This window comes from Macrobrachium rosenbergii, chromosome 13, assembly GCF_040412425.1.
Source record: "Macrobrachium rosenbergii isolate ZJJX-2024 chromosome 13, ASM4041242v1, whole genome shotgun sequence".
Lineage (NCBI taxonomy): Eukaryota > Metazoa > Arthropoda > Malacostraca > Decapoda > Palaemonidae > Macrobrachium > Macrobrachium rosenbergii.
This window is the reverse complement of record NC_089753.1, coordinates 35,475,211-35,496,457: the sequence shown is the minus strand read 5'-3', so window position 1 is coordinate 35,496,457 and position 21,247 is coordinate 35,475,211. Positions and strand designations below refer to the sequence as shown.

Sequence of the window (21,247 nt, the reverse complement as noted above, 5' to 3'; positions counted from 1 at the left end):
CGTTGCCAACCTTGCATTTTCCTTCACTGTAGGAAAACGTCGAAGAGGGCCGACGGGTAAATAAGGAAAATACTCCATTTCCTCATGCCAGCAGCCAGTAAACAAAGAGGCGGACTGTCCCGAAGTTTTTTCTGCCTTTCCCCACCCTCCACCCAAACAACCTCTCCCCCCTCCATCCCTCCTTACACCCGATGTATAAATATTATATGTATATATATATATATACATGAAGCTTTGTGCCAAGGCAACTGAAGCGACCAGAAACATCACATGATCGCAAGCATTCCTTTGAAAAGTTAACTGCTGACAACAACAACACCACACTCTGACCTTTAAAGAATAGATAAACACCGCACTATTTATTGTCATCAGAGTAATGATGTAAACATGAAAGTACATACGTGTAAAATACAAAAACACTACTGGTATAATTGATATATATATATATATATATATATATATATATATATATATATATATATATATATATATATATATATATATATATATATACATGTATGTATACAATTTAGAGAGAGTGAGTGCGTGTTTTCCGAGAGCGTATACTGCAGCACTTTCGCCTTGTACTTTGACCCCTCAAAAGATAACCATGCTTATCTTATCTATCCTTCCCTAGAAGTTAACGAGTGCTGAGGGCAATGGTATTAAACCCACTGGCTGGCTACGCATTAACAACTACAAGAGGGCAAAGCAAAAATATAATATATAATTCCTTAAGAAAAATGAATCTTTTAAAACAAAAACAAAAGAATTTTATACTGACGCTCTTGGATTTATACATCTCTTACTCGCACGGGAATGAAAATACAATTGCGAAGCAGATGACGCTACTCAGTAATTGTATTATCATATTGGAATATATTTTGTTCAAGAGAATTATTTCCTGGCAATCCAATTACCGTCTTGTTCGAGACACGGCATGCTAGGAATCTAATATTTCATTTTTTTTTTTTTTTTTTGTAAATGAAAAACGAGGTTTGTTTCCTCTCTCTCTCTCTCTCTCTCTCTCTCTCTCTCTCTCAGGAATATAGAGAAATTACTTTGAATTACTAATCACGAAATAAAACCTGCTGTCTTTTCTACTTTCACGAGAGAGAGAGAGAGAGAGAGAGAGAGAGAGAGAGAGAGAGAGAGAGAGAGAGAGAGAGAGACTTAAAACATGAAATAAAACCCGCTGCCTTTTCTACTTAAATAAGAGAGAGAGAGAGAGAGAGAGAGAGAGAGAGAGAGAGAGAGAGAGAGAGAGAGAGAGAGAGAGACTAATATACAGAAATTACTTTAAATTACTAATCACGAAATAAAACTTGCTTTCCTACTTACACATGAGAGAGAGAGAGAGAGAGAGAGAGAGAGAGAGAGAGAGAGAGAGAGAGAGAGAGAGAGAGACTTAAAACAGTCTCAAAATGCCAGAACAGAACTGCGCGCCCGACCTTTGACTTCTCAAGAGCTCCTCTCCCTGACGACCCCTGACCTCTTCCAGTTATGATCCCAAGACCTTTCGTCCCCAAAATCGATACCTCGAGAGAGGACACATCATTACACCACCATCGCCAACATATCTCTCTCTCTCTCTCTCTCTCTCTCCATCACTATCCTTACTGTCAGATACAGCGTCAGCTTCGTGGGAATGGTTACATTTGCACCACTGCCTGCTCAGTTCTTCAGGCATCTTGTCTCTGGCGATGGGAAACACTGACGGCCATTCATTAACCTTTGTTATTCTCTAAAGGCATTCTGGTCTGAGGAATATTGCTTCCAAAGGTAATGGCCTTTAAAATGATTCTAAATAATAATAATACTAATAATAATAATAATAAAACACCAGCTTATTCTGTATATGTTAACTGGGGCATTGTTATAATGGGCCTCTTGGTTACATGTAATTACCAATTGCGAACATATTGCAACATCTACTTGTGAACATCATGTGACATCCACTTGTGAACATCATCTTAACATCCATTGAACATCATGAACTTGCTGGTCAACCCGTCATCATTCTTTCTTACCAGGCTGTCACCAAAAATCAAATAAAACCTATAATGACAGTCTGCGTCCCTCTACATCAAAGAACCACGAAAAACAGCGATGTACCACTTGCGCTTGTGCACAAATATTGGATTGAATTGAATATAGAATTTAGGCCAAAGGCCAAGAACTGAGACCTATGAGGTCATTCAGCGCTGAAACGGAAACTGACGGTAAAAGGTTTGAAAGGTGTAACAGGAGAAAAACCTCGCAGTTGCACAATGAATCAATTGTTAGGAGAGGGTGGAAAGTAAGATGGAAGAAAGAGAATATGAAAGGAGCTGCAGTAAAAGGAATGAAGGGGGTTGTAGCTAGGGGCCGAAGGCACGCTGCAAAGAACCTTAAGTAATGCCTACAGTGCACCGCATGAGGAGCACTGACGGCACTACCCGTAGGGGGGTGTATAAAAATAGATTATCCTCTTGGATACTAAGGAATTTTGGCTACTTTTGAGACAAAACATTATGCCGATAAAGCATTATTTCTTGGGGCATGGGACACTGACTCGAACTTCAAGCCGAATGCTTCTACATTTAAGATTCTCAGCTGCATTGTGATCCATATACAATTTTTAATAACGATAAGTTTTGAAGATGACGCTGATTTGATTGACCAATTATTAATAACTAACATTTTATTTAGTCATTTGTCTCATTATGGAGTGAAACTGCATCTACAACATAAAAGTAATGATATACAAACAGAAATTTACGAGTAATGATGCATTCACAGCATACAATTATGCAACATACCCCTCTCCAAAAACATCACTGGCACAACACACCACTTCCATCTGACTAAAACAATAACAAGTAAAAAATGCGCAACTTCGGCGCAATGGAGTTTTCTGTACAGCCTCTACGGCGTATAATCAAGGCAACCGAAAACACATCTATATTTCGGTGGTCTCAGTATAATGCTGTATGAGTCGCGGCCCATGAAACTTTAACCACGACCCTGTGGTGGCCTATCAAATATCGTTGCCTGAAGGATTACGGCTAACTTTAACCTTACATAAAATATAAACTACTGAGGTTAGAGGGCTGCAACTACTGAGGTTAGAGGGCTGCAATTTGGTATGTTTGACGATTGGAGGGGGGATGATCAACGTACCAATTTGCAGCCCTCTAGCCTCAGTAATTTTTAAGATCTGAGGGCGGACAGAAAAAGTGCGGACAGAAAAAAGTGCGCACGGACATACAAAGCCGGTAAAACAAAGAAAAATCGTAAACTAATATTAGCATAGGCATTATCCTAAACCTAACATCTCGTCACTGACTGCACTAACTCGAAAAAATGGCAGTTGCGAAACGCCCCTATACCAAAAAGAAAATCACCACACTTCGTCCCTCATTTTTTCCCCATTCTGAGAGAAAAGGCCTCAATGATTTTGATACTGTTCGGAGCTTCTATGTAGCTCATCTTCTGAGGAAACTTGGTTGGAAAATGTGACAACGAAGGTAGCTGAAATTTCGGTATGTTATAGAGCATCAAAAACTGACACACTTTTGCTGGAACAGAAAAGAATATAGAATTTAGGCCACAGGCCAAGCACTGGGACGCATGAAGTCATTCAGCGCTGCAAGGGAAATTGACAGTGGGAAGATTTGAAAGGTGTAACAGGAGGAAAACCCCTCCGCATTTGTACACTGCGCACCAAGGCTATAAAACAAAATACCGCCTGAAGCGAAGAGCATGCAAGAAAGCAAATTTAAAAAAGAAATAAAGACTCTCCTACTCTGCAGGAGCTACGATACTGACGAGAAAACACTAAAAGACAATTATAAAATATAAGAAGCCCCTTATTTTGAAGACGTACAAGGGCCCGCCAGAGAGGGAGTCATCCCTGTGGGGGGGCTGTACATAACACCAAACAAAGTGAGAAAAGTATAAAACAACTGAGTGAGGTGGAAAGTCAGATGTAAGAAAGAGAATATGAACTGAGTTAGAGTAAAAGGAATGAGACGGACTGCAGCTAGGGGCTGAAGGGACGCTGCAGAGACAGTTGAATAATGCCTACAGTGCACCACGATTGGTAAGCTGACGGTACTAACCCCTCGTACGGACTACCTTTGCTGGAAAACTCAAAACTTCAAAAAAATGGGATACGCTAGTTCGTCAAAACAGAGACGAATTATTCTTATGCCTACAGACGGCACCGTTACGAAAACCATTAACCTACAATAACACTAACGTTAATACAGAGCTGACGCTACCACTAATTCCTTTTCTCCCAGGGACACCCCACAAGTCCCAGAAAGCCCTGGCACGGCACGTGGGATTGAGCTCAGGGTCCCAGAAACCACATAACAGCAACACCGGAAGAGGCAGTTGCTCATTGTTACGCAAGGGTGGTCGATATTCCAAGGAGAAAGTCTTCAGAAACAAAATTTTACATTAGACCAAAGATAAATTTAAAAAATAAATAAATATATATATAAATATACAAATATATAAACAAAAGGAAAATGCCACTGAGAGAAAGCGAAACGAAGGAATGGTTTACTTGCTAGGCCTTTCGAAAGGCCTAGCAGTCACACTTATCCTTTGTGGCATTTGCTTTTATTTATATATAATATTCATAATGTTCCATATTTTCGTAAATCAGTTACATATATATATATATATATATATATATATATATATATATATATATATATATATATATAGTGCTGTAACTGATCGTCAATGTTGACGTTACAGAGCCCTAAGGTCCATGTCAGGCAACCTAACCCCCATTTACACCTTACTACCATACTTAGAAGCCACTAAAGGCAAGGTTCTGGCATATGGCCAACTTCAGTAACTTCAGTCTAAAAGAAGAAAATTAAACGAGAGTCAACTTCAGTTCTGATGCAGGATTTGAACTATTGGGTTCTGCGTTGGAAGTAACAGCTTTTTACCGTCACACTGCGGGAGAAATTTTTCAACTTTTGAAGTCAAACAGCCCCTTTATGTGCCTAACATACAAGATGTTTGATATCTACCGAGCTATTGGCGACCTGCCAAAAATTAGGACGCTATCTACCAAACAACCCAAATAAGGCCTATGGCAATTACTTCCTCAAACTATATACAAAATTATTTGATCCCCAGGGGCTAGTACTAAACACGGCGAAACAGTGACTCACCTACAATGATTCGCCGTGTTTAGTACTAGCCCCTGAGGGGTCAAATGTAGAAAATGGATGGTAGATATTATACTATAGTAGCACCAGATGTTTTGCCACAAGTAAATCAAATAGTCAAAACGTTATCGGAAGGTTCACACAACGCCGGCATAGAAGATTATACAGGAGAATACACACAGAGAGAGAGAGAGAGAGAGAGAGAGAGAGAGAGAGAGAGAGAGATTAATCAGGAGTGGATACCGGATGCTACTGATAGCCTATTACTCTAGCCACACTTGAAAATACTGTATGATGTACTTAATCCCACTGTCGAGGCAACCCCCTCTAAACCCCCTAGGACCATTTTCCTCTACTGTATGACCCATAACCTCAGGCGTTGTCGACCAAACGCTTCCTAGATGATAAAAACTACTAGTAGTAGTAGTAGTAGTAGTAGTAGTAGTAGTAGTAGTAGTAGTAGCTGCAGATTTCATCAGATAGGAGACATTAAAAATTACTATAGTATTTACAACAGTAAAATACTTCTGCATCAATAAAAAAAAAAAGTTAAGTATACCTTAGTTTAACCAGACCACTGAGCTGATTAACAGCTCTCCTAGGGCTGGCCCGAAGGATTAGACTTATTTTACGTGACTATGAACCAATTGGTTACCTAGCAACGGGACCTACAGCTTATTGTGGAATCCGAACCACATTATACCGAGAAATGAATTTCTATCACCAGAAATAAATTCCTCTAATTCTTCATTGGCCGGCTGGAGATTCGAACGCGAGACCTGCAGAGTGCTATCCGAGAACGGTACCGACTAGTCCAACGAAGAACTTCTGCATCAATAAATTAAGAAAACACAGAATGGCATAGTGGCAATACTTGTAGTAACAAAAAAATGTCATTAGGAAATTAAATTCCCATACAAGCACAAAAAGTATAACTTAGTTTAACCAGACCACTGAGCTGATTAACAGCTCTCCTAGGGCTGGCCCGAAGGATTAGACTTATTTTACGTGGCTAAATGGTTACCTAGCAACGGGACCTACAGCTTATTGTGGAATCCAACCACAGTATAGCGAAAATGAATTTCTATCACCAGAAATAAATTCTCTGATTCTTCATTGGCCGGCCGAGACTCGAACGCGGGACCTGCAGAGTGCTAGCCGAGAACGGTACCGACTAGTCCAACGAAGAACTTCTGCATCAATAAATTAAGAAAACACAGAATGGCATAGTGGCAATACTTGCAGTAGCAAAAAATGTCATTAGGATATTAAATTCCCATACAAGCACAAAAAGTATACCTAAGTTTAACCAGACCACTGAGCTGATTAACAGCTCTCCTAGGGCTGGCCCGAAGGATTAGACTTATTTTACGTGGCTAAATGGTTACCTAGCAACGGGACCTACAGCTTATTGTGGAATCCGAACAACAGTATAGCGAGAAATGAATTTCTATCACCAGAAATAAATTCCTCTGATTCTTCATTGGCCGGCCGGAGATTCGAACGCGGGACCTGCAGAGTGCTAGCCGAGAACGGTACCGACTAGTCCAACGAAGAACTTCTGCATCAATAAATTAAGAAAACACAGAATGGCATAGTGGCAATACTTGCAGTAGCAAAAAATGTCATTAGGATATTAAATTCCCATACAAGCACAACGGCCTACACAAAAGCACGAATTGCACTGGCATCAAACCCAAAGCACTAGTGTTGATTATCAGACTAGCAGACCCGTCCAGAAGCACTCAGGCGTTACTGTATGTGACTTTATCGCCATTTTCAAGAAACGCTCACCTTTAAGCCTTATGTACTATCGCATAAGATTGCCGTAAACATCGGCGAACTGTCATACACGAGGCTTTGCTATCATAACCGGAAACCGCTGAATGTGTGCTACTTGGAAAACCGTTGTCTCGGATAAGTTTTTGAAATATTGCGTAGACCTGACGCGTGTGGCCCGCTCCACTTATTCAACAACTGAGCTGGCGCTGTATCAACCGACATGTGTTTCTCATTATGCGGACAATTTTCGACCAGTTTCAAAACAATTCTCATTTCCAAAAGTTCTAACTTTAGGAAAGATATCAATTGCACGTGTATACAATTCACATCAGAAAATGTAATGATGCTAATTCTCGCAGAGCATTCAACACTTGTCTCTCGTTATGTTTCCAAACTAAAGTGCACTTTGTTTCTAATCAACCTATTATTTTCTTGAAAAGTCAAGTGACGATGAATTAAAATCAAACTGAATATACGAGTCAAGTTTCATGTTGAAGCATATAGGGCGAAAATTTCCTTACAATACTGCAAAACTTTCCATTGCTATTTTTAGCTTTCTGTAAAACTCGTGTGCCGGCTTTGTCTGTCTACATTTTTCCTGTCCGCTCTCAAATCTTAAAAACTATAGAGGCTAGAGGGCTGCAAATTGCTGTGTTGATCATCCACCCTCCAATCATCAAACATACCAAATTGCAGCCCTCTAGCCTCAGTAGTTTTTATTTGATTTATGGTTACAGTTAGCCAAAATCGTGCTTCTGGCAACAAAACAGCATATGCCAACGCCGGGCCGTGGTTCAAGTTTAATGGGCAGCGGCGCATACAGCATTATAGCAGCTGTGCGGAAGACTCGATTGCACCGAAAAAACTTCAGCGCCTTTTTTTTTTCTTTTCTTTACTGCCACCCAACCTCAATGGCTAACCGGCAAAAATATTTGAAACTGGAAAACAACTACTTATGGCTGGTTACCCAAATATTTGAAACTACTATCCAATGGTTATTAAAATATTTAAAAACCACCTTTTCAACTCTTACCCCACTGGTCAAAACCAATGTTAGGGATCGGATGTTGTACTTAATTGGGAATAAATTTTAAAATTAACTACATTTTTAAATATACAATTTTCTATTTCTCTTCTTACCTTCAAGGGCAAAACATTGAAGGAAAATACGAACATCGCCGCTGTGTTGCTCAATATATTTCATGATACAAGCAGCTCTTTCAGCCATTAACGTGAGGCTCCCTTCAAGTTTATTGTTGTTTCACGGTGGAGTTATATTCCAGTATATAGAAGAGTACAGTAAAAAAAATATAAAGATTAAAACTAAAACCTGAAAAATAAAAATCAAGAAATTTTCCCAGATCAGGATGAAGATTCGCAGGCTGGACCCTCTAGCTCCTGAGAAAGTGTCAAAGGTCCGAAATGCTATTTTCTTCTGCTGGAGGGAAGAACAAAGTCTGAAGAAGACTGAACTTTGAGCAGATTGCTGCAGATGACCACTGTTTTACCAACCACAAGCGGCACACAGGTTAAAGTAATTTTGAGGGGCTTCTTTGTTCTGCATATCAACATAACGCTGCTGTTTGGCCCCATTGTTTCTATGGGCTTGAAGTCAGGTCCTTAGGGTAATCATCAAGTGCATAATGTAGCCTTTATTGTGAGGCTTACGCACACCTTTTCTTGATAATTAAATTCATAAACCTCACTGGTCACTGATTCCTTGGATCCCCCAATGAGCAGTGCTGTTCCTCATCAAATTGGCAGCTACAAAGTTGGGCCAGCTTAAGACTTGGCAATACAGTGCTTTCTCAAAAGGCACCTCTGGTGTTACTTCACGGTTGAAGATGACCTGAACTGCATCTGTGTCCTGTCTGTAGGGTGTTTCATAGTTAATTTTGTTGTAAATTATTATTTTTGTTATTTTCTCTGGTGTTCTCTACTTGCGTGTGGAACTCGTACATATTCGACCTCATCACTTCCTCTATCATATCACTAAAGTATTCATTGTTTGTCAACATATGCTTTAATCATTCCAGTTCTGCATGGACAGCTTTCAAAGCACTACAGTGGAGGACAACTCTTCTAATGTAGGTACCAACAGTAGACCTTTGGTGTAACTCTGGCAATTTCCCCTTACATTAAGGTAGCAGCCGAAAGCTTGTGTGTGGACTAACTTGACATACTGAGCTTGTTTAATGCCGCCAAGATGTCAAGAAACAGAGGTCTCTTTGCCGTTCTCAGCTGTGAGGTTGAGGTCCAAATTAGTTTTTAGGGCATCTCCTAGCTGTTCTGCTTCATCTGCTCCTCTGGTGGTGAAGATGTTTACATATCCAGCATAAATTCTTGATTCCTAGTTGCTGCTGAAGGCCCTGTCTTCCTAAGTAACCATGTTAGCAAAGAACTACAAGAGGCAATCCCACTGCTAAGAGAAAGGGACCTTCATTGCGCATGCCATGAGCATCTCCTTGATAGGATAGGGAGAAGGGGGTCTGTCACATCTGTTGATATTATCTAAGATGATGCCCATGGTCTCCCGCACCAGAAAATTGGTAAATAGGCTATGCATCTAGTAGTGATGTCTCCATCAGGTTCAGTGGTTTTCAGGTTGTCAATGATTTAAAAAAAAAAAAAAAGACTTAGGAGAGTAGCCCGTGGAAGTTTGGGAGCTTAAAATTTTCTCTATGACCTAAGCCATCTCATGAGTTGGGATATCATTTGGGGTATTATAAGCTTGAGTGGGTTGCTAGGTTTAAGGGTTTTGATGGCGCCATAATATCCTGAGCAGCAGTCATCAACCACCTTATGAACTGAACTCTGTGCTGAAGGCTGTTTACCTGGAACATCATTTTACTTGCTCTTATCTTCAATGTGTCCAGTGGGGCCCTTGCCTTGTCTTTCGAATTTAGTCATGTGCATAAAGATATACATCTTCATGTATTCAACTCTCCGTGATAACAAACAGCAGATTTATTGCTTTTCCTGAGGACGATGTCCTCTCTCTCCAGTAGTTCCCTGGCAGCTTTATAATTAATCATGAATATAATTAATCATTAATGTAGTAACAAAGGAGAAAAGCCTTTTAAGAATGCATTGCTTAAGTTTTCAGCTGGGCCAATCTGGTAGCTAGCCTTGTGACGAAGCACAGCATGCTAGAAATTTTAGTGAATCCATGAAATCTAAGACCAGCATGATTTACATGGAGACTAAATTGGGCACAAGATGATTATCCTCCTGATCTGACCAAGCCCACAGAAACAATGGGCAAGGGGCATATCCAAGCCATCTCCAACCCTCTTTTATCATTATCTCATTTACAAATGAAACTTCCATATCTTCCCCTGGGGCATAATTTCTCACTATCCTGCATCTCAAGCCTAACATTCTGAGGACTTTATTTTCAAATCTATACAACCTTTTAGTTTCACTGTCATGCCACAATTCATGTCCATATTGGGGTTCAGACTGTAACAGATTTTAATGCATGTATAATCATACCTTCATATGTATATTCAGACTATTTGATTTCCAATTTTTATTCAGCGGGGGCACTGTCGGATGTGCCATTTATTCTCACTAAATTCTGTTATTTCAACCTTTTGTGCATAGTCCATCTTAATCACTTTCGAATTTTTAAAACATTTTGAGTCCTATCTCTCCGGATATACGATGCATTCTATTAAACAAGGTCTGTATATCTTGTGGTACTTTGCCAGTGAAAAAAGCATTACACCTATAGTCTACACATCAACTTTGCATTGTTACTCTAAACCTTCTCTTCCATCCCGACCATTTTTCTTTTTACTATACAATCTTGAAGAGCATTAACAAGAAAGGCGAAATAACATTCCCTTGTAGTACCCCATTATTTACAGCAAACTCATAGGACAAGACCCCATCAACATGACCTTTGTCTCCTCTTTGTTCAAGGATATCTTCAATTAGCTTCACATATTCAACAAGAATGACATAGTGACGAATGCCATTCGATAATACTGGTCTGTGGACTTCGTCAAATGCCTTCATGTAATCAACAAAAGCCCTAGGGCGATTTTGCTAACACACGTATTTGATCTGTGAAAATTCTGCATTTTTAAAATCAACCAGTTTTTCTTCAATTCCTTTTCTTTCTCTAGCCTACTGCGAATAAGCTTCAATTTTCACTAATACTTTGACTACAACCAACATGCTTCTATACAGTAGTTGCCACATTCAGTCAGGGTTGTTTCCTCTCAACCTATTCTGAAAAATAGTCGTAGTCAACGAGGTATCATGTCAGTTTTAAGAGAAAATGATCTCTGCAATGATTTCACAATAACATGGTGTTTTCCTAAATCCCATGTTTAATTACTGATTTAACTTTGAAAGCTGTGAATTAATTTATAAAAACATTCAGGTCTTCTGCTTCTGGCATACCAAATTATGCCCCCTCATTTCCCGTATTCATGAACTCTCAAAATTTTTGTTTCAAAAGCTGTCCTTCTCCTCCTCCTCCTCCTCCTGATGTCATTACTGACTTCTCTGGCCCTTGGACAAGTATTTTCATCTCTTTTCACTCACATATTTTACTATTAATTCTGTGGGTACCCTAACGCCGATGCCACTCCCTGAATAATGACCTTGTCAACATCATCGTCGTTTGCCTGTTCGTCCAAGCACCTCGCTTATATCTTCTTGATCTTCAATTAACGTCAGCACACAGATTTGATTACTCAGTATGTTCTAACTGACACTCTTCACCTTGAAGCCTGTGTACATCTTTGTCTACTGATATAGTCATATTTCAAACAGGTCTGTGAGTTTTAATGAGATGTTTTCTTGCCACTATCACCATTGTTTCCCACTGAATATATCACTGTAATCTGAACCTTCTGATTTACTAACCAACCTTTTGGTACCCGCTGACTGCATACCAACTCCACAAATTATATACCGACCAAACCTAAAACCAATCCAATCTTCAGTTCAAAGTATAACCATAAAGATCTATACAGCCTGTTATACAATTTCCAAAGAAAAGTTCAACATACATACACAAAGGTGTTCCAACGTAGTCCAGCTCTGAGGCCAGAGCCGATTCTCATTTGAGCAGGTTCCACCATCGACTCGTGACGTGCCATTCCCATGTGAGACAGGTCCCAAACCATTGGAGAACCTCCTCACATCCTCCTCAAGAGGTACAAAACTTGCCTTTCTTTCTTGCCAACAGACTTCTGATGGATTCTGCACTACTGAATGATTGGCTCTCTTGTCCAGCTTTCCAAGTACTGCTTCTGACACTGATCTTTCTGGATGTTGTTGTAAGTGTGTTTACATGCAAAGAACCCGTGGTTTGCATTACCATTAACCCGTTAATAAAAACCTGTACAGTAATGAGGGTGATGGAAAGAAGCAGCTGAACAAAGGTTATACCATAATACCACAAGACATTTCTCGTTAATACGGAAACAAAACGTAAGGTTTTCACTCTGGTATGAAAGAAGCTCCCAGCAAGTGCTCAAGCCAAAGATTTATAAGAACGGACCAGGTATTAAGAGGCGATATGTTTAGAACAGGACCTGCTCGATGGAAATAAAAATACGGCTACCCATTCATAGACGTCTATACATGTGCTAACCTCTACACTCATTAGTCTAAACATAGGGAAAACAACAGTATATAAAAACAAACGGATGGAAGGAATTATTCCTGAAGCAAATTCAATTAGCTTTTCCCAGCCAGAAAGAAATTGTAATTACCAGCCAGATGCCAAGACATATAGATCCATAGGATTGTCTGAGAAATTCAGAAAGATGATATGTCGATGAAGCTACTATGAGAATGATCATGGTGGTGTTTTATCAGAGGACTTTCTTTGCTAATATTTATCTATTTATAAACCCGACATCAAAACGAGTCACACTACCCTCTAGGGTAACAATATCAAGCGATGGAACAAATCACAAACGAAATATTGTACAAGTGTCTCTTAGCATGATTACCGTGGAGATGATGGCAATAATGTTAGCCAGACTACCTAATATCAAGAGGTTAATCTATTATCTTAAGTAAAGGGGATGGACGACGGTATAATGACCTAGTGAAGCATATGTGCAAGACAGAAGTGACGGTGGAGAATCGACAGTGTCAAGAGTTAAGCATTTACAACACATCATTTTGGAAGAGGAAAGCAGTTTATATCCGAAGGTGAAAATAAAATCAACAATCGTTACTTCATTTCGTAGGTCAATACTTTTCTTAGGTTTACGGAAGAGCGTGTGTAAGACAGAGGCAGTAGGCATTTTGAACATCACAAGACTGCTACTTACAATAAACCTACGACGATTATTACACTATATATTTATACAGATTCACCCTGAAGTGACCAAAATGTCAAAGGGGGGAAATTACAGACCGATCAAACATTATCACGCGGTGATTAAAATCATGACCACCAATAGAAAAAATGAGGTACAATCATTACACAAGGTCTGTCAAGAAGGTGACGTGTAAAACTAAGAGCTTGCTACTCACACCGAATAAGAACACTAATCAAAGGCGGAGAGAGAGAGACTACGAGAATCTACAGACAAATGAAATCAAGACTTGACCATGGGGGAACATCAAGGGGGAAAACTTCATTGGTCATTCCCCATGTTTATAGAGAACACCACGACGCTTAGTACACAACGAGAACACTTAATCTGAGCAAATCTAAACAGTTAATCTAAACTAACATGGGGGGGGGGTACGTCCGGTCGGGATGTAGGGGGAGGGGTCAGCGGATCTATAAGCATAGACTGGAGGGGGCGTCCTTGAAATAATTAACACCATATGTAAATAAATTTTCATACCTACCTATATTGAGAGAGAGAGAGAGAGAGAGAGAGAGAGAGAGAGAGAGAGAGAGAGAGAGAGAGAGAGAGAGAGAGAGAGAGAGAGAACGTACAATTAAAGCCTCCCAAAAGAGAAAAGTTTGTGTATTAAAAAACTTATACCCAACATAGCACAATAGAGTTATCTTAAGTTGTAAATACAATGCTACTGTACAGAGAGAGAGAGAGAGAGAGAGAGAGAGAGAGAGAGAGAGAGAGAGAGAGAGAGAGAGAATGTGTCCAAAAAATAAAATTAAACCCAGGTTATGACAGACCTCAACCGTATTAGCAGGAAATAAGAGAGGAGGAGGAGAAAGCCAAAGTCACACCACAAAACCTTAAACCAGAAGATAAAAAAATCATTTTTTTTAAAGGAAAGCAACAGCGCAGTTAAGAGTATAAATTTAGCATAAGTAGTAAAAGAACCATGATATATATATATATAAATTTATTCCTCTGAGGAAAGCACACAGAGACATGCAACCGAAATGTAAAATGGAGGTAAAAAAAAAATAAAAAGAAAAATTTAGAAGCGTGTCAACAAAACGCATTACTTGGAAGTCTATGGATTTTTCGTTTTAGTCAACTGTTGGCGTATGAGACAAAACACACACACACACACACAGAGACCTCTCCTCTTCGACATACCTTTGTTTTCCGAGTCACCTGTAGAGAAAATAAAAAAGAAAACCAAAAGTGAGCCCTTTTGCAGTTCTTCATTAAAAAAAAAAATGGGACATCATCCACAATACAGTTGACATACATATATATCATGACTAAAAGCCTAACATCAGCCGTAGATATTGGGCCAAAAAGTGGGTATTGGCCCAAAATCCTACTCTCTGCTGTGGATATTGACTCAAAATTCTAATCAGCTGTGGGTATTGATTCAAAATCCTGCCTCGGCAGTAGATATTGGCTCAAAATCCTGCTACCAGCTGTGAGTATTGATTCAAAATCCTACTAACAGCTGGGGCTACTAGCTAGAAAAAAGAAACTACAATCAGCTGTGGGCATAAATTCAAAATCCTACTACCAGCTTTGTACGTCGAATCAAGTTTTTACTACAAGCTGCGATTACTGATTCAAAATCCTATTATCAGCTGTGGGCATTGACTCAAAAGCTTACCGTCACCTGTGGAAATTGGCTCAAAATTCTACGATCAGCAGTAGACATTGACTACAACAATTCCTACTACCAGGTGTAGAAAGTGACTCAAATTCCTACTATCAGCAGTGGCTACTGGACTCACAAAAATTTATGTGTAGTTTTGGACTATAAAAGTTACTCAGAAATTCACCTGGAAATCTTCACAAAAACTATGAAGTTAATCTGGCTGGAGAATTAAAATCTTATACCATTGTTGAATTCTGTAAATAATAATGGAACAGCTGATGCTAATGTCGGGATTTCTAACAAAACATGAGAGAAGTTCCAGTTTTTGCTGGTTTTCATAAATTTTACAACTTGGAAAATGTGAAGGTCTTTTAAGTGTGACCACTATATAATAATTTTGTAAAACCACAATTCAATCATAACATGAGTTATATAATTTCATAAATCAATATGCATGAGAAAAAAATTGGAAAAAAACATTAATGGTAAATCATCACAATTATGAGGGAAAGGTGCAGAGCTGAAACATTTTGGTTGAAAGTTCTCCTTAACAATTCACAATTAAGAGGGGAAGAATACTTATGGAATCGAAATAATCTAGTTGAAGGGCTTTCAAAGTACTCTACAGTGGGTAACGAGTATTTGATACAGATTTTTGACAGGTAGATTGGTTTTCAACACATATGGAGACAGGGAGCCCACGACAAATTTAAGGCGCTGTTTGAGAAACGAGGCAAAACCGAATATTTTCAATACTGAATAAAATTTTCACAGTAAGGGAAATTGCATATTCCTATCACTGTTCTTAAAAGAATACCTATAAATTTCGTTTTTGTTCACCTTTCCCAACTTTTAAAAACTCCAATATTTTCGACGATGATGATTTGGAAAAATAAAAAAGGATGTACATCTTCAGCCATTTTAAAAGTGGAATTCTTTTACCCGTTTCCTCTTTTACGATTCGAACATACCTTTCCTTTTACCAGCAAGAATTTAGAATTTCTAGTACCGAAAGTCTTTTTAGCCGGCAGGGGATGCATCCATTGCCAAGGGTCGCAAACGAAAGCAACCTAAAGCCAATTTGCAAAACAAGAAAAGCATATAAAACTAACCATTCTCTTGTGCTCAGCAATCTTGGAAAATTCCACCGAAGTCAATCCCGGAACGAAAGGAGATTACCCTCAGAGAAACCCTTCCATCAGTTGTTAATTGATTGATTGACTGAATATAGAATTTAGGCCAAAGTATGAAACACCGGTGTAACAGGAGGAAAACCTCGCCGATGAACTATGAATCAATTGTTAGGAGAGGGTGAAAAGTAAGTTGGAAGGAAGAGAATACGAGAGGAGGTACAGTAAAAGAAACGAAAAGGGTTGCAGCTAAAGGCCGAAGGCACGCTGCATAGAACCTCAAGTAATGCCTACAGTGCACCGCATGAGGTGCACTAACGGCACTACCCCCCTACGGGGCTTCCATCAGATGTGGACAGATTCAAGATCCTACAATCAGCTACTGATACTAAATACATGCAATTATTATCTTCATTGTGCAACATTCCCCAAGGCACTGGTGATCAGGAACTTCTCAGCATCTTACCTAAAAATCTGAATCTTTGTTGTGAAACACTTGCCTTGAAATCCCACTACCAGCCTAAGGATACTGACTCAAAATCCTGCTACCAACTGTGGAGCCTGATTCGAAATCCCACTGTCGGCTGTGGATACTGACTTGAAGTCCTTCTGCCAGCTGTGAATATTGACTCAAAATATAAGTATCAGCTGTTGGGATCCATACAACCATCAACTGCGGATAATGGCTAAATCCTATTATCAGCTGTGGCTACTGACTCAATAAAACAAACCAGTATAATACAAGAAAAAAATATCGCATGTCAGTACCACAGTCTAATTTTCTTGACCATAGCCAATAATATTAACTGTGAGGCAACTACCACAGTAATATCTGAAGCTCCAACGCAGTGCAATTATCAGGAAGTATGTTGAGAGATATCCAGTCACGCAGATTCAGTACAATAACAGCAAGCAGCATCTGTAATCAATAAAATGATACTCAGTCCTTAATACCAGAGAGAGAGAGAGAGAGAGAGAGAGAGAGAGAGAGAGAGAGAGAGAGAGAGAGAGAGAGAGAGAGACAGAGAGAGAGAGAGAGAGAGAGAGAGAGAGAGAGAGAGAGAATTGGGCAACCGTGTAGCAAGGAAAATAGACCACAACAGCTCCCACATGACCGAAGAAAGTCGATCAATGAACGATCTTTTACACAGCGGAATGTAATCAATGAACGAAAATTCCCAACGAGAGAATTCGGTCAATGGGCAAAATGTACAAACAAGATTGCGAGGGTAACGGGCCGGGAAGAGCCGAGTGCCAATTTGTTGAAATTTCACTAAAACGGAGCTCGCTCTCTCTCGCTCTCTCTCTCTCTCAGGTGGGCGAGGGTTATACGGATTTGACTGTGCAGGTGAGAGAACACTGAAAGACAATTGCATAAGAGTCGTGCGGGCAATACAGGAACGCTGCGAACATCATTAATTACATACACACAATTCTCAAGAGTACTTTCTATCCCACTATGCGTTCTCTCTCTATATATACTTGCGCTGAGACAGTCTCCGATCCCATGTATTCATTAAAACTCAAGATAAATCGTTGGAAAGGCGGCCACCACAGAAGCACCAGGCAGCTTATCGCCTGAAGTCTACGAAAGGCCAGTCGGATGGCACTTGCCCTGGTGCGTGCACGCGCCGAATGAAATGTCATTCCCCTCCTAGCAACATCGTTGGTTAGCTGAATTTTTTTTACCTACGGTTTATTTTGTTTTTCCACTAATACATTAGAACTACCCTTAACTACAATAGCGCCACCATTGATGGGCGTTTTCCATTAGACACACACCGGCAGTTTAAGATTCCTTCTCTGGAAAAAATGCAGTTACAACGTTCAGGGAAAAGTGTAACTTTGAACCTAATATGATAATAGATAAAAACGTAATATATATTACTGTGGAGAAGCTTGTCTGTCAATACGGAGAAAGTTGTAGACATTCAGGAATATGCCATTCAATTGCGAAGACATTACAGTCTGAGACAACAAAGTACAAAGTTTACAGTCTGGGATGACAAAGTTTATGGAGAAAGTAAAACATCGAGTGCGATTACTTTTGTACACGAAGCAATAATCGCATGGATTTTGTTCTTTCTAGAGATTACCGTGAATAACCTGGTTTCTTGACGTCATGTTGACAGGATTAAATAGGCTGTGGTGAAGCCCAAGACGAAATGATCCGGTACCAAAGGCCGATATTGCCCCGACGGGAAATTTTCCCAAGCTTTTTAATATAATCCTGGATACTGTCAATTTTTGCACTGAAAATATGACGCCACCTAGAAGAGAGAGGTGAGGGTTTGTAAATCCCGTAGTAAATGGTACACTTGAGGGTCCGAGTTTGACTTAATCCAGACCAGTATCAAATTGGCCCATTTGATTTACAGCGATTGAGAGTATCAAATTGACCCATTTGATTTACAGCGATTGAGAGTATGACTTAAGATCAGTTAACGCAGCATCCGAATACGACAGTTTTTACGGGACGAACAGTCTGCGTGCAGGCAGCGTTACCCGACTGATAATGACTTGGTTCAGTTAATGGGTGAAGTGTGGTACACTTATTTTTCTTGACCTTAGTGCAATTTTCCACACTGTAGTGCATTTGTTCCTTGACGATCTGGAAGCTATTGGCAGAGAAAGGAATGCACTGGCATAGCTGAAAACTATCGTGAAGACAGAACGCATTGCGTACAATAAGGTAAAGCTTTCCCGTAGATAGCCCATTCAACTGGCCTTCCACAAGGATCTGTGCTGGGACCAGTCCTGTTTCGTACTGACAACTCTAACTGGCGCACCTACTTAAGAAACATGGAGCAGACTTCAAACTTTTCGTCAACAACACACAGAAGTCTGCAGAACCACTTCAGGACACCTTGTGTAAGGAGCCAACAAGCATCGTCCAAAAATCTTCGAACCACATCACAATAAATCATCAGATTCTGGCTTATGTCAGCAATTGCGATGCGGAGTTTGAGCAGGCTAGAATCGAGCCAAGGTCCGGCTGAGCGACGGAGTGCAGTGACTAGGTAGCGCTTCTCAACAGGTATTGGAGCGAAAATAAAACGCTGTACAGTAATAGTTACTATCACTGATGAGCAAAGTAGTCATACCTTAATTCCCTAAAAATGGAGAGAGAGAGAGAGAGAGAGAGAGAGAGAGAGAGAGAGAGAGAGAGAGAGAGAGAGAGAGAGAGATGCCCTCGACCAAAATTTGCCGATGCTGCAAACTTCAACTCCAAAATGAACAGAGGACGCGTGAAAGACACTCAGACCTGTTTTGAGTCTTGGCCTCACAACCTTGCTATGTACAAAGATCATACTCACGTGATATCCCCCTCTCTCTCTCTCTCTCTCTCTCTCTCTCTCTCTCTCTCTCTCTCTCTCTCTCTCTCTCTCTCTCTCTGATCCCTGTTTAGGCAATAAACATGAAACTAACTCCCTCCCTCACACACACAAACATACTATCTATCTATCTCTCTCTCTCTCTCTCTCTCTCTCTTCTAGCAGCAGCAGCAGGTAGTGCTGCCACCTGTAGAGGGGGGAGGGGGGGAGGGGCGCAAGTTTAGGGCCAGTGTGCCAGCCGTGAGTGGAGTTGGGCTGTTTTTGGCACCACCTTCTCACACAGACTCTATGGACTTGAGAATGTGACAATGACAACACTTCTAGAAACATTCAAGCATAGAGAGAGAGAGAGATCACTGGTATAGTGCAAGTATTCTACAGTATATCAATTCTCTGTTAATATCAAGTACATATGTTTCTATATACAGTATATATATATATATATATATATATATATATATATATATATATATATATATATATATATATATAGATAGATAGATAGATAGATAGATAGATAGTTAGATACGCAGATAGACAAACAGACATACAGATAGATAAACATAGATGGATAGATATATACAGTAGATGTATATACATTATATATACATATAAAACTTTTCCTAAATTGAGTGGCTCATAAAAAATAAAAGTCTGCCATCCCTGCTTTAATAGCTGAGCACACACACACACACACACACATACATACACACACGTGTGTATGTATAAACGAAAAGGAATAAACAAAGCTAAGCATCTATTCATCAAATGAATGGTATGCTAGCATAATACCCGCGCTTCGATCAGGCCACTCGTTCAACATACCAAACAAGAGTAGTAACGGCGAGACTGATCCCCCATCACAACCCCACGAAACAATTTCACGCGTAAAAATTCCCGAATAAGAACATTAGAAAAACCTGGAGCCACCGTACAGCCACACGATGGCACAGTGCCAGGTGTGAACTTACACGCCCATCACCCACCTCACACCCATCCCATCCACTTCAAGCCCTGTCGACTCCCGCCCGGGACACCTTGCGCCGTGGTCACGCCACCTCCCACCAACCCCAACCCCCCCCCCTTCACTACCCCACTCTCTCCCTACCCCCTCCCGGGTCCCGTCCAAGAGCAATAATGATTCAACCTACGATGCTCGACTTTATGACGGGCGATAATGCATACATCAAAATATTCTCTCTCTCTCTCTCTCTCTCTCTCTCTCTCTCTCTCTCTCTCTCTCTCTCTCTCTCTCTCTCTATACTATATATAACTATATATATATAAATATAAATATATAGATTGATAGATAGATTGATAGACAGACATAGATTGATAGATAGATAGACAGACAGATTGATAGATAGATTGATAGATAGATAGACAGACATATATTGATTGATAGATAGATAGATAGATAGCTATATATATATAATATATATATATATATATATATATATATATATATATATATATATATATATATAGAGAGAGAGAGAGAGAGAGAGAGAGAGAGAGAGAGAGAGAGAGAGAGAGAGAGAGAGATATGAGGAACTTTCAGAATGACAATAATAGGATAAATATAGAAGTGCATCACAAACACACAAAACAAAACAACGCCGGAATTTACATCGTGTCTCCTGGGTCATAAATATTCGATTAGGGCCAATGTTAACTATACAAAAACAAATCATTATTACGTGCGTCACGGCAAGTAGCCGATCGGAGCAAAAGCAGACGTCAAAACACGCAGCCAGTACATATGCACCAAACAAGAGCACATACATATGCCCAAGAGTATGATATAACAGTGCCTGCACGGTACCGCAGTGCTCTGTGCTTAAAAAGCGGTCAG

The 21,247-nt window shown here is 39.9% G+C and overlaps 1 protein-coding gene across 17 annotated transcripts in view; it reads right to left on the bottom strand.

Moving 5' to 3' along the window:
- Nucleotides 1–21,247, bottom strand: part of LOC136845177 (serine/threonine-protein phosphatase 2B catalytic subunit 2-like) — a 280,643-nt gene that overhangs the window by 233,531 nt on the left and 25,865 nt on the right. For 8 of the 17 annotated variants that reach the window (XM_067115156.1, XM_067115160.1, XM_067115151.1 and 5 more), the window contains exon 2: nt 14,459–14,476. The exons of the other annotated variants lie outside the window; for them this stretch is intronic. In XM_067115156.1, coding sequence (XP_066971257.1) covers nt 14,459–14,476 — 18 coding nt within the window. The remainder of the gene's footprint in view (nt 1–14,458; nt 14,477–21,247) is intronic. 17 annotated transcript variants of the gene reach the window in all.